The following is a 15,208-nucleotide window of genomic DNA, read 5'->3' on the forward strand; positions in this document are numbered from 1 at the left end:
AATTTTGACCCGAATGTACTAGTGCACGGATGCATATGAGTCTCCCATAGCCCACAATTTGAAACTGCAACCCTAAATAAAAAACGCTGAAAATTATGTGAAAATGACATTCATAATGAAAGCTTGTGTGGTTATACGAGGGGCACTGCCCCTTGACCCCATTAAGGGCTCTACCCCCAAACCCCCGCAAGGTGCACTACCCCTTGACCACGTTGGGGGCTTTGCCCCAAACCCTCACAAGGGACTACCCCTTGACCCCAAACCTCCACCCACCATTCTTATTATTAATATAATCATTGCAATGTTTGTTTTTATATCTATTAGTTTAAACTTCACATAGTATGCTAAAGTTTCATTTGCAATTCTAATAATTATTCTTAATTTGCTCCCAAAGTTCCAAAACTTTACCCATCAACATCATTGTTAATGTTCAAATTTTAATGCAACCATTTTCATGTTTTTAATGTTTATTAATGTAAACTTTACATAGTGTGGCAAAGTTTTATTTACATTTCTTATACTTATTCCTTATACATCTTTTCCCAAACCCCAACACACCCCACCATCCCCAACTTATGCCCTTGGTCCCACCGTCCCCAAAGCCTATCCCCCTCCTAAAACTTTGTGGAAAACTTTCTAAAAGAGATTATTTTACAAGTATTACTTTTTTCTTTTCTGAAAATCAATTCCTTGATTATTTTATTGCTAATCTAACTATGTGAAAGCATTAAGTAAAATATCTAGAAATACTTTAATCATCTATAAATGAAGTTTTCAAAAGGAAGCAGATTTATTCAGATTAAATGTCTTGAAAAAAGTTATCTTACGGGTTTTCCTACATTCATCTATGGAAAATGGAAAATGGCAAAAAAGACTTGTAATGCATGAAAGAGATTGAATTCATTTCTTACACTAGACCTACAGTATAAGTCAGATTATTTTGTGTAACTAAATCTTATCTTGCCACAAATAGAATGGGCATCCACTTATTTATAGCTTTACTTTCAACTCCAGAAATCAAAGATTTAAAAAATAAATAAATAAATGACCCGACCATAGTGTGGAACTTTCATGAATACACAAATTACAGCTATGTACAATTTTCACGAGAAAAGAATATTTGATTGTGTTCTACAAATACAATGAATAAAAAAACTATTTTGTCATTTATCGTTTACAATAGAATCTCTTTGTTTAGAAGTGCTTGTTGAAGATCCACATATGATTCATCTACGGTAGGATACTCTTTAACTACAACAGCTTGCTGGAAATCCAAGTACGGTTCATCTACAAGCGCAGAATCTACTGATATATAATAGCTCTCAGCATTGGCATTATCCTCCTCAACTGCCTCATTAATTGCCTTTTTGGCAATTCGAGTTGCCAAAACCATCAGGAGAACTACATACAATAAATAAACTTTTAAGTTGATGCTAATAGGAAAAAAATTCTGCAGAGCTGTATTTATGCAATTCGTAAACACGGTCTTGTCACAATGGCCATGTGAATTGAGAATGTCTAACAATTTACAGTTATCCAAACTTGTTACTATTATGTCCCTTCGCAAGAAAAAGCACCATAATTTCTAAAAAGCAAGAACAGAAAACCTGTTTAAAATGAAAAAAAAAAAAGACTCACTTGTTGCTATAACACTTGCTGGTAATATTATCTGTGTTGTCAATCAACCAAAGAAAATGTCAGAATCATATAAACAATAATGAAACAAAAAATGATTCGAGAGAGTTTTACTAGCCCATAAAGAAAATAGGGAATTTAGAAAAAGAAGTTCAATAAAATTGTAAAAATCTGAAGCGAATAACAAATTTGTTTAATTCAAATAATATGGTACAAAAATAATAATAATTCAAATAATAATTAAGATGTCCACAAACCACTTGTTAAGAAACTAGTCGATGCGTCATCATGCTGAATGGTGCAACGTTGCTTAGAAAAGTACCATGTGCCTTTAGAAAACTCAGCATGTACTCGGTCTCAATTGTAAGCATTGAAGCTTTTTGACATCAAACCATTCCCTTTTCCTTCCTCACCCCAGGGTCAACCAGGAGTTGATCTTGGCCTCTGCAAAGAGTTTATTGCATTTGCTTCCCTTTCAACTGCTTCACCTACTCTGACGGCTTTTGGGGTGGGCTCTCTCGTTCTCTTCCTAGTGCAAATTGTGCGTAGGCATCCTATCTAGGGTTGTCACTGATGCTCCCCAGGCACAAATCTCAAATGTTTTACATCTCATTTCATCCCCACTGTGCTAGACTATAATGTCCCCATCCTAGGTGCTTCTATTTCTGAGCAAGTATAGCCTATCAGCAGCAGTTCCTGTAGGCTATTACAATGATTAGAGGACCCATCTAGGGACTCGTGTATGTTTCCGGGAGCTTCATTTGGCATTATCAGGCCCTAGAGCCAGTTTCCTATTTTTTTTGTAGACTTTGATATTTTTAGCCATCACCTAGGGATCATAGGTGCAGCATCCGTCTTTAGTTTGCAATAGCCACATGATGTTTCAAAATAAAAATTAAAATATTAAAGTTATTCTATAGTTGACTTTAATGTTTTAATCTAATAAATTAAAGTTACTTTATAAAGTGACTAGAATAATTTAAGTTACTTTTAAATAATTCATAAAGTAACTTTATGTAATATCAAAAATCACGCCTTGTACAATTCAGCACAACAAATGGCACCTTCCTCCACGTCATCGGAGGTCATGTACCGCCGCTTTTGTCTTTTTTCCCACCTATATTGCTTCGTCAGCTCCAGACTGGAATCTTACCAACTCTGTTGACTTGTCATCCTCAGGGCACAAGCATGACGTGGAGACGTCAGCTCGACATGCTAGCGTCCCACGAATTTGACAGTCCACAGGTGGTCGTTTGAGCGTTACGCCTGCTCCTGGAAGGAATCGTAACGCCTCTGCATGCGCCCACCAACATCAGTTTTCCTTCCAAGGTCCATATCTCTCCCGTTTGAAGGCATTTTGGAGGATTCTGGATCATTTCTTGTAGGTTGAAGGTCTTGGCGATCTTGAGCAATATTATAGGTTTTCATAAGTCCGCCATCGTTGCAAGTTTGGAGAACACAACATTTTCAAAGCATCTTCTTTGGAGCTTCATAGGGTAGTTATCTCTTTTTCTCTCTCTCACATATTGTTTTATATATTCTCCTTGAATCCATATTTCGTTCATCTTTTATTATTTCTTTTCTATCCTTCTTTATCTTTCTTTTCTCGTTGAATCTACTGGATTGTCCGTGGAGGGGGAAACACCAAAACGGGGGTCTGACTGAGGCGGACTCCAAAACACAACCCCCAACATTTTCCTCCTTTGCATGTGTGCAGGTTTGTGTTTATGAGGAGCTCACTTAGCCGGAGGCTTCCTAGCTTGGACCTCTTGTGTGTTAATCTTTTTCCTTACCCTCCATCCTTTTATTTAATTTCTAGTATCTACATTTTTCATATCTTTTAGTTATTTTACTTTATATGCATCCTTTTGTATGGCTCTATGTTTCTGTTCGTACAGGACGCCAACGCGTCGCGCTGTAGTCTCAAATACACGCGCTCGTCCTGTCCACAAAGAGTTGCCAGGGCTGTCTAAGGGCCCCAACTGTCTTGTATTAGCCTAGCTTTAGTATCCCCTGGCTCACCCTTAACGCCAGTATAGAAGAGGTACTGGAGGGTCAATTTGTTCTCTAGGATCCAGCATCCTTGAGGCAACAAATTTCCTCCACTACACTATTATTTTATTAATAAACTGACTTACTTAAGTCATAAAATGTTGCAATAAAGTGGACATCCCTTTATGGAGAAATAAAGTGGAAAAATAAAATAAACATTTTAATGTTTAATTAAAAGTGAATTGCCTCCATGAGAAATCGTGGGTTTTGGGAAATATAAGGTAGAAAGTGAGAACGAAAGCATCATTCAACATATTTAATTTTGGGAGATTGGCTTTTCAGTGTGGAGGTGAAGAAGGGGGGTTTCTCAAAACCAGCTATCAGAAAAGGACAATTTTCTCTCTGATTTAGTGGCCTTCAGGTGTGAAAGATCACCCAAGGGTTGCTTTGATAGAAACTTCACACACAGGTTTCAATCGTGCTTTAATTTCAGGAAAAATTTAGAAGCATATTTTCATATCTGAGGAAGAAATTTGCAGCAGGTCTGAAGCATTATATGATTGCAGGTTTTCTAGGGTTGAAATTGCACCCAAAGGATACTCGTACCCTTTCCACAAGCAGGCGTCCCCTTTATGGTGGAGGTCGTACATTTATTGTAGGAAGGCGTGGGGTTTTAGGCAATTAAATCTGCATTTTCAGTCAACGGGAATTTCTATCAGCATACACTATTCTGGCCATACAGTTGCAGCAAGGTTTCCAGGGAATTCGCAGAGAATTTGATCTTCAACAGGGGTTGGGCTTTCCTGCCAACTTAGCACCCGCTAGGGTTTGGACTACATTAATTTCCAAATTTGTTGATCTTGTGACAGCAACTGTTGGAGGGTTAAAAACATCATTTCATGCTGGTTACAATTTGCCTGCAAGTGCGTTGGACTTGGTATGTACTCATATCACCAGTTTATGCAATAATATGATAGAGTTTGATAGCATTGTTGGTCAATAGTTTAGAAAATTGTTTATTTCCATTACGCTGCAATTTTATTTCAGTTTATTGCAAAATATCAAAAAATCAGCAAATCATCAAAAAATAATAATAAAAATAATAAAACTTTTCAAAACCCAAAAGTACAGCTTCAAGGGTGGTTATTACAGTGGTATCAGAGCTCAAGTTTTCCTGCCATCCTATAAAGCGGGGTTCTTGATGTGTGACAAAGAGTTTCAGACTTACACTAGGGAAGAGCATCACGTCTAGTGGCAGCCACCACAGGTTACAAAAGGAGAAACAGTTTTTGGAATTCTTGGCATTAACATGACTCTTTCTAGTTATAGTGAGCATCACAGGTGCCATGGCAGAGAAGGGCAAAGGGCATATTGGGTCCCTTAGTCCAAATTCTCGGGCAGAGTGTAAATTTGACACCATGATGTCACAATTGTTGGGGCAGATGAGACAGTAGATTGCTATGCAGCATACCTCTCAGCACACCACACATAGTGGTGAGTTCAGTGGGACTAAAAGTGGTAGTCAGAGAACTATTCGGGTTGGGCGTACCTGTTGTGACGTATTCACACATTGCCCCATTACAAATGGGGACCCCTACTTTTTTTGCTTTCTAGGGTTTGCTTTCTGGGTGTTTAGGGTTTGTCTGTTAGCCTTTGCATTTTGAGTGTCGCCAGGGGATCAATAGGATGGTAGGCTTTGCTTGAGCCAGGGGAGTCAGCAGGTGCCCCAGAATTAGGGTTTCTTTGAGAGTCTTCCTTAGGGCCTGGTTTTGCTCTCGTTGCTAATTGTGTCTTGCTTTGTGAGTGGGTATCATTCTTGAGGGTCTGAGTTAGGTCGAGTTGGTGAGTGATGAAGTCTGGAATGTCATCCTGATCTTCAAATGCCCTGAAATTTGGCTAAGTCTGGAATGCCCTGATCCTAAAATTTGGCTAAGTCTGGAATGTCCTAATCCTGAAATTTGACTAAGTCTGGAAAACTGAAGAATCCTCCAAAAACTAGATTTTGCAATATAACCCCTGGAGGTCCGAAACCACTCTCAAACATCCTGAAAGTATATATGGAATATAACTTAAAGTATAAGAATACTAAAATGTTATATTCCATAAAATGATCCTGAGGGAGAGTTCAAAATGTCAAATTTTGCTCCTGACCCTTCCAAAGGGTCCAAAGCGAATTTCGCTCCTGACCCTTCCAAAGGGTCCAGAGCGAAATTCTCCATAAGACATTCTACTTTGACCAAAACCTAGAACTAATGCATTCCTAGGCTTGAATGAAGGTAAAAACGCTTGTTTGAATGAAGAAATGTGAAAATGAAGTCAGGATCTTGGCCAAGATTAGGAATTTTGCTCCTGACCCTTCCAAAGGGTCCAGAGCGAAAATCTTTATAACTCTTGTTTTCCTCCTTATTTTGGCTAGGCGTTGGCTTGATGGGAGATGAATGGGTATGTTTTTGCCTTGAGAGGGAGTTTGATTGATTTTGAAGAACAAGATTTTGGCCTAAAGGAGAATTTCGCTCCTAACCCTTCCAAAGGGTCCAAAGCGAAATTCATCATAAACTCCGTTTGCTACCTTGTTTGACCTTGAAACCTTCTTCCTCGGGTGGAAAATGATCTAAGTTTGCTTCTTGAAGTGGTTCGAAGTTTGAAAAATGAGTAATCTAGCCTAGAATGAGATTTTCGCTCCTAACCCTTCCAAAGGGTCCAGAGTGAAAATCTTCTTAAAGCTCATTTCCTCCTATGTTTGACTAATTTTTGATTTGCAGGGTATCTTGGAAGGAAGGATGGACATTCTTGTTGCCTTTGAAGTGTTTGAAAGCATTGAGAAATGAAGGATTTTGGACCAAAATTGGAATTTCGCTCCTGACCCTTCCAAAGGGTCCAGAGCGAAATTCCTAAAAGCTCTTATTTTTACAATGAAGAAGATCAAGTTTTGATTTGTTATGACGTGGATGGAAGAGAAATAACTTGTCTTTGCCTCTTGAGGTCGTTTTGAAAGGGAGAAATGAAGAATCTAGCCCAAGTTAAGATTTTCGCTCCTGACCCTTCCAAAGGGTCCAGAGCAAAAATCTCTCTAAGAGGCATTTCTTTCCTTATTTAGCCAAATCTTGATGACCAAGACATGATGAGAAGAAGAATGAGCATGATTTATCCTTTGAGAATGTTTGGAAGTTATGAAAATGAAGGATTCTAGCCAGGAAAGTGAATTTCACTCCTGACCCTTCCAAAGGGTCCAGAGCGAAATTCCTTATTAGCCTACTTTTTTAACCTTTCTTGGACATGAAACCTTGTTCCTAGGGCAATGAAAGATGAAATCCTACCTTGCAAAGAAGTTTCAAGTTGAAAAAATAATGATTTTTGGTCAAGAATGAAAATTTCGCTCCTGACCCTTCCAAAGGGTCCAGAGCGAATTTTCTCAAAACTTCTTTTTGCTATCAAGTTTTTGCTAGGTCAAGTGTGGGATAAGGAAAAATCAAGAGGAAGTTGCCCTTAAGAGTGACTTTAAGTTGCTAGAGACCATAAAAGATGAAGGAATTGAGCCTAAAAGAGATTTTCGCTCCTGACCCTTCCAAAGGGTCCAGAGCAAAAATCCTTAAAATCATCTTTTCTTCCAAATTTTGAGCAAAGCCAAGCTTGGACAAGCATGAGAGAGGTCATTTGGATTGCTTTGGAGTGGATTTTGGTCACCAAGAATGCAAATTTTGAAGCCAAATGAGATTTTCGCTCCTGACCCTTCCAAAGGGTCCAGAGCGAAATTCTTAAGATCACCCTTTTTTCCTTGCAAATCAAGTCAAGATTTTGGTTTTTATACCCTGGAGAGGAGTGAGGCAAGATGTTCTAAGTCTTGGAGGTAATTTGAAGTTGAAAGGATGGCAAAATAGCCCTAAAACAAGATTTTCGCTCCTAACCCTTCCAAAGGGTCCAGAGCGAAAAACCTAAAATCTACCTATTCCTTTCAAATTTATGCTAAGCTATGCCTAGACCAAGGTGAAAGATGCCCTTGAGTTGATTGTTGTCTCCAGGAATGATGATTTTAGGCTAGAGGAGGAAATTCGCTCCTGACCCTTCCAAAGGGTCCAAGGTGAAAATCCTTCAATCACCCATTTTGCCTTGCAAAATCAAGTTAAACTTGGGTTGGACGTGAGAGGAGAAGTGTTTTCTAGCCTTTTGAGGTGAGTGCAACTTGAAATGATGGAGGAATAAGCCTAAATTAAGAAATTCGCTCCTGACCCTTCCAAAGGGTCCAAAGCGAATTTTCTCTAAATCACACCTTTTTTCCCAAATTTGTGCCAAGCCAAGTGCTGACTAGGGCGAGTTTTGATGGGAGAGGTCCTCAGGAATGACTTTGACTTAACAATGATTATCAAACTTGAAGGAATTGAGACAAAAAGTGATTTTCGCTCCTGACCCTTCCAAAGGGTCCAGAGCGAAATTCTTAAAACCTCCATTTTTGCCCCAAATTTACATCAAGCTTGGTGTTGGTTGAGAATGAGGACGTCCTTGGGCATGTATCTAAGCAAGTATGATCACAAGGTGAGAAGAATTTGAGCCAGGAATGCAAAATTCGCCCCTGACCCTTCCAAAGAGTCCAGGGCGAAATTCTTATGGACCCTGTCCTTGGAAAGGATTTTAAGCAAACTTCATTTTGATATCTTCTTGTTGATGATTTAAGGTAAGAAATGCTATGTTGAAATGAATTTATTATGTGTCCTTAATCATCTCTTGATTTGTTTTGCAGATGAAAGAAGAGCAGACATCATCAAGGACGACCTCCTCGAGCCCAGCATCGACAGGGACGACCTTTTCCAGCCTAGCATTTTAAGGGAAGGTACAACATCCATCCTGCACATCAAAGACAAAAGAGGATCAAAGTAAGGGTCCGTTGGAGAAGCAGATAGTTTCGAAAGAGTTAATTAAAGTTAGCTTCTCAGCATCACCAAATTGAGCATCAACCAAGTGTCAGACAAGGTGGCATCCCAGTCATCACTCCTCCAGTCGGGTTGGTCCACTTCAGCATGTCTAGATACAATGTACCTGACTCATCAAAAGATGGCACTAACTTCGATGTACCTACCCCGGCTATCCATTGGTCGAATATTCTAGAGAAGACGTGTCCAAATAATGCAATTATTTCATTGGTCAGAATTAAGTTTGTTGTAACAAACCCTAATTAGGGTTTTCATTGTAAAATCTCAGCCATTGATCTCAAATTGATCTGAGCCATCGAATTGTATTGAGGGCACTATATAAGCCCTAGCTCCTCATTTGTAAAGGCTAATAGTTAGTCATTAATAGTTAGAAGGTGAATAGTTAGTTCATAGAGGTTAGAATAGCTAATGATTAATAGCAAATAGAATAGCAGCTAGAGTAGAATAGGAGGACAAGGCAAGAAATTGTTGCCATTGATTGTAAATAAACTCCAGTTTCATTGAAGTTATGGTGAAGTGTGTCGTTTCTTGCAATATGCATGGTTTCTTGTTGAATCTTCAATTCTAGATGGTAGATGATTAGATTGAATGAAGAAAATTGTTGAATGCACCTATGTGGAATCCATCTAATCCAAACCACTAGCCTCTTGCTGATGGTAAGTGCGCCTTGCGTGATCAACTAGAATAAAATGAGCTTAATCTTAAGTCGTTACACGTCTATTGTTCATGCATTATCTTGAATGGTGATTAGTGTCTGATGGTGAACGATTTGAACATATCGGAAGCACCCCTTAGAAGATCGCATTGAGCTGGTGTCGAATTGTTCAAGCCTAATGGTGAGACCCAGCCCAGTAGGACTCCACCTGGTCATTCATCCATCTTATCGCATTCTAGGTAGTAGAGTAGACTTCCTGAACCCTGCATCTTTTGCCATTTGTTTGTCTTCCAGTTAGTAAATAGGACTTGTGATTCCAACAAATCAGACGTTCAGGTCATCGAGTGTAAGTCCCCTTGTGATTCCAGCAAAATCACATCATACCACGAAGAGCTTATCCACGAGTAGAGATCCTAAATAACAGAACCTTGGAGTTGCCTCAACTGATCCTTCGGTGAGATCTTCAACAGTCGGGAAACTTTATTCAAGAGAGGATAAGGTACCTTTAGGTATTTTATTTTGTGTTCGCATGTGCATAAAAAACACATCAACAGTACCCAATCTATAGGTTCATTTTTGAGACCCTTACAGCCTACATTTACTCATAGGGAGACACCACCAGTCACACCAGAGTAGAGCTAGAGCCACGGGGATCATTGGCAAATGAGATCAAGCTTCACTATGTGGAGTACATGACCCTTCCACTTGAGATCAGAGACATGTTATCATTGGAGTAGTTCCTTAATCAGAAGAGGAGACCAAGTACAGTAGCTAGAACAGAGCACCATACGGGTCAGAGGGACTTACAGCAAGTTGTGAGCAAGCTGAGCTTGCCACATTTTGATGGCAATAAAAGGTGTACTGCGAGGTCATGGGTTCAGAAGCTGGACAATTATTTGTCACTAAGGCCTATGCGCAAAGAAGATGCAATTAAGTTCGCCACACTTCACCTTGATGGCGTGGCACATGAGTGATGATATCATGGTTTGGTGACGTTGGGTCATCATCTCATCACCACCTACAATGAGTTCACAAACAGACTCATCGAACATTTTGACAAAAAGGACCTAGAGGAGTATTTCAAAGAACTTGCACAGCTTAAGTAGTATGGGTCATTGGAGATTTACATAGTTGATTTTCAGAGGTTTTTCGTAATGGTTCCCAACATTTCAGAGAGGAGGTTGGTAATACTCTTCATAGAGGGGCTCATAGAGCCTTTACGTGGTTGGCTTAAGGCCTTTGATCCACCGACCTTACTGAAGGCCATGAAGAAGGCCGGGAGTATGGAACTTGCTGCTCCAAAAAGCAAGTTCTCATCTAAGCCTTTTTCGAACAATAAGGAAAAGATACATTTCCACAAAGGGACTGGCCAGCAAAGGAAACCTTTCCAGAAAATTGATGATGTGCCACTAAATGACTTGAGATGCAAAAAACAATGTTGCAAGTGCAAGGGGCTATGGGATAGTAGTCATAACTGCCCTCTGAAAGGGAAAGCTAACAAGATGGAGAACCATTCAACAGATGGAACTAATTCTAAATATTTAGATAAACGAACTGAAACATGTAATAGTGAAGCAGAAAGTGCATCCAAGGAGTCGGGGAAAGAACAGGAGGATGATAAGTTTATTGCACAACTCTCTAACATTTTGCGAGAGGGTTCTTTCATGATACGGGGAGTTCTTGGTGGCCAAGGTGTGATCACTTTGTTGGATCCAGGTGCTACACATAATTTCATCGATAACGGGTTAGTGGCTAGAAGAGGGCTTAAGGCTGAAGAGTTTGAGGGGTTTAGAGTGGTAGTTGCTGATGGTTTCACTCTCACGTGCAATAGAATGATTCCCAACTTGACCCTTCAGTTGAGTGACTATGTGTTTCAGGCTGACTATTATGTGGTGAGTATGGGAGAATGGATATTGTGTTGGGCATGAGGCTTCATATGATTCAGGAGTTTTACCTCAATGTGCGCACTATGGAGATGAGGTTTGAGGTAAACAGCAGGAAACATGAGTTGAGAGGGATGCCAAATGGGAGCCTTCATGTGGTTTCCTTGAGGAGGATGGAGAGATTGATCAGACATGATCAAGTAGAGTGGGCTGCGGAGTGTGTTGTGATGCCTACAACAGTGGAACAGCGGAAGTGGGATTATCCTCTAGCCATTCAGGGACTATTGTCTAAACACAGTAAGGTGTTCAATGATATACCACCTGGGATACCTCCAAACAAAGGCATTGAAGTTTGAACACATCATTGAGTTAAAGGAGGGTGCAAAGCCCATTATCATTACCCCTTACAAGCATCCTAAGCATCTTAAGGATGAGATAGAGAAGACTATCAAGGAGCTGCTTGAGATGGGGCACATTCAACTGAGTAAGAGTCCTTCTGCATCAGCTATTGTGTTGGTCAAGAAGAAGCATAGGACACTTTGTATGTGTATTGACTACCGTGCCCTGAACAAAAGACTATTAAGAATCAGTATCCCATCCCACGCATTGATTAGCTGATTGACGAGTTACATGGGGCATGCTACTTCTCCAAGATTGATTTGAGATCTGGATATCATCAAATTCGGATGAGAAACAAGGATGTAGAGAAGACAGCTTTTCGGTGTCATTGCGGGCACTTTGAGTTTCTAGTTATGCCTTTTGGCTTAACCAATGCACCAACTACTTTCCAATCCTATACGAACAGGGTTTTCCAAAATCAGTTGAGGAACTTTGTCTTCATCTTCTTCGATGACATACTCGTTTTCAATCGTTCTTGGGATGAACATTTGAGACACCTTGATGAGGTGTTGAGCATATTCGAGAGGACGTCCTTGTGCGCCAAGGAGTCCAAATGTGAGTTTGACATGACAGAATTGCTTTACTTGGGACGCATCATTAGTTCAAAAGGTGTTAGAGTTGATCCGAACAAGATTTGGACTATTGTAGATTTGCCTCCACCCAGGAACCTTACTCAACTTAAGGGATTCTTTAGGCTTTGTGGTTTTTACCAGCACTTCATCAAGGAGTTCTCACAGCAGGCTGCACCACTTACTAACTTGACGAAGAAGGGGGCATTCCTTTGGACAGATCAGGCACACCGGTGTTTTGACAGGTTTAAGCAGTTGATGAGTTCATGTCCAGTTCTTGCCATCTCGGATTTCACTAGACCTTTTGAGCTTCAGTGTGATGCTTCTAGAGAGGGGATTGGTGTAGTATTGATGCAAGATAAGCACCCAATTGCATTTGAGAGCAGTAAATTCAGGGGTGTATGGCGGAGCTAAAGCATATATGATAAGGAAATGTTAGCCATAATGCATGCTTTGCCTAAATTCGGGCAGTACTTAGTGGGCAACAAATCTTGTGTTAAGACGAATCATAGTAGCCTGAAGCATTTTCTAAATCAGCGGGACCTCAATGACTGGCAACAGAAATGGGTAAGCTATAATATTACGACTTTGACATTGTCTATATCAAGAGCAAGAATAATATTGTTGCTGATCCATTATCGAGGAGTCCTCATTTGAGCTCCGTTGTTGAGATTACAGCTGATTGGAGAGTGTGGATTTCAACTGGTATGCCAAGGACCAGTGGGCCTTAGGCATCATTGAGGATAAAGTGCATGATGACAGGTATACCATTGTAAATGAGCTTAACATTTACAAGCCCGGGATTCTTTTGGTACCAAGATCGGAGATGAAGAAGAAGGCATTGAGGGCCATTCACAATGTTCCCATGGCAGAATACCTAGGGTATTTCAAGACATATAGACAGATTTGGGAACGGTTCACATGGAAGGGTCTCAAATCTGAGGTTCTTTAGTACATGAGAGAGTGTCCAGTTTGTCAACAAGACAAGCAAGTGCACTCTTTTTCGGCAGGACTACTACAGACCCTACCCATTCCTGATAGGAAATGTGAGTGCATATCTATGGATTTTATCACAAGCTTGCCCAAAGCCCAGAGTAGGGACTGCATTTATGTTGTGGTTGATCTACTTACAAAGTTTGCTCACTTCTTTCCGATCTCGTCCACTTATACAGTAGCACAAATTGCTGATCTTTTCTTCAAAGAGGGATTCGGGCTCCACAGGCTACCTCACAGTATGGTTAGTGATCGGGACAGCAAATTCCTTAGTCACTTTTGGCAAGAGTTGTTCAGACTCAGCATGATAGAGCTTACCATAAGAACTAGCTACCACCAGTAGACTAATGGTTAGACAGAGATTGTGAATAAGTGGGTGGAGGGATACCTCAAGAATTATATTGCAGGTCAGCAAAACAAATGGGTTAAGTGGCTACACTTATGTGAATACTGCTACAATACCACATATCTATTCAAATGTCACCCTTTATGGCACTTTATGGGTATGACGCACCCAACTTCTTGGATCTATTGTTTGGTAATAGTAAAGTGCCTAGTGCCAAGGACTTGCTAAAAGAGAACCAGGACATTATGAGGTCTGTTAAAGAGAATATTCAGAAGGCACAAATTCAGCAGAAGCAATATGCGGATCAACAGAGTGTTGAGCAGTCATTCAAGGCGGGTGGCATGGCGTATTTGGTGCATTTGAAGTGAATACATGCACAACACTAGCTCTTGAGTGCATCTTAAGGGTATCATTGTACAAAAGGGAGCACAATTGAGAGGGAGGCCCGCATAAGTAGGATGAGCGCATTCTAGGGGGTGTAATGCACAATGTTGCCTTGTGCGCACTAGGAGACCTAGTTTGCACTACTTAGCCAAATTTCATGATTTTCCCTTCTTGAGAACTATTGAAGTAGAGGTATGGCCAAGTTTGTACAAGCAACAAGTGGGTCACTTCCAAACTTGGACAATTTCCACACCTCCTTTCCTACCTAGGTTTTACACAAACATAAGCTTATAATGCATGACCTTAAGGTGTTATGCTTGCAATTCCTAATGAAATTACAAGCAAGCTTACCTATCCTTGCTCAATCATCCATTTCTAACAACCTCTAGCACCTTGACAACATCAACAACATTGACAACTATGACAACTTGGCAACTTTACAAGATGACAACGTTGGCAACTTCCCTCAATCCTAACACTTACAAAACACACCTCCTCTGACAAGTGAGAGTCGGCAACTAAGACTACTGCCAAGCATGACAACAACTAAACAAAAACACCCAAGCTAAAAGTGAAAAAAATGGGGGTCCCCATTTGCAATGGGGCATCTATGTTTGCAACATAGTATATAAATATGCATATATATATACACAAATACGTATATACACATATACATATACATATATATGTATGTATATATGTTATATGTATGTGTATGTATATGCATATACATGCATATGTATATATACATACATATATATAATGGCTGAGATTGACCATTTACTTAAGGCCAGTTGTCAAATATCAAAATGCAGGGGATGAAAGAACATTGATATATGATATTGGAAAGACATATAAGGTACTCTCGGGATATATTTTGTGTCAATCGCACAACAGGCATCAAAGAAAAGTAATAAAATGATGATATACCCATTACCTAAGATACTGTATCAAGCTTAAACAAAGATAAATCAGGGCTCTCCAAAAAGCCAACCAAAGATGATAAGCATAGAACAACTAGAAACCTACTAATTCTTATTTATGTGGATCTTGTTTTCCCATATCCAGGACAATGTTTGTCAGTTGCAAGTTGAACATGGCCTTCAAGTGTTTGATATTATTGGCATTTTTTAATATAATAAAAAACTCTTAAACTAAATAAAATAGATCTATATATCTCAAAATATTATGCTTACCCCATGAGTTGATATGATGTCTCTCCAAGTATGAGTGACACGAGATAGGTCATTGATTGTTGTTCCAATATACACAAAAAACAGGGTTATTGGCTGCACCATATAGCAAAAGTTTTGTCAGAAGCTGCTAAAGAATGCTGCCATAAATAAAGTTAAGCAGTCAAGATCTCACAGAAATTTTATATTAATCTAGCCACAAATCTACAGTGCAACCTTACTCCTTAAGGTAGA

At 39.7% G+C, this 15,208-nt stretch overlaps 1 protein-coding gene across 2 annotated transcripts in view; it reads right to left on the reverse strand.

The window, feature by feature from the left end:
- Nucleotides 1-1,017: 1,017 nt before the first annotated feature.
- The window catches only part of LOC131043577 (uncharacterized), a 100,627-nt gene continuing 86,436 nt past the window's right edge, over nt 1,018-15,208 (reverse strand). For both annotated transcript variants that reach the window (XM_057976796.2, XM_057976795.2), the window contains 3 exons: nt 14,978-15,070; nt 1,639-1,669; nt 1,018-1,401 (listed from right to left, as the gene is read on the reverse strand). In XM_057976796.2, coding sequence (XP_057832779.1) covers nt 1,175-1,401; nt 1,639-1,669; nt 14,978-15,070 — 351 coding nt within the window. In that variant the 3' untranslated portion in view covers nt 1,018-1,174. The remainder of the gene's footprint in view (nt 1,402-1,638; nt 1,670-14,977; nt 15,071-15,208) is intronic.

The sequence above is a fragment of the Cryptomeria japonica genome, chromosome 1, assembly GCF_030272615.1.
Source record: "Cryptomeria japonica chromosome 1, Sugi_1.0, whole genome shotgun sequence".
NCBI classification, from domain to species: Eukaryota; Viridiplantae; Streptophyta; class Pinopsida; order Cupressales; family Cupressaceae; genus Cryptomeria; species Cryptomeria japonica.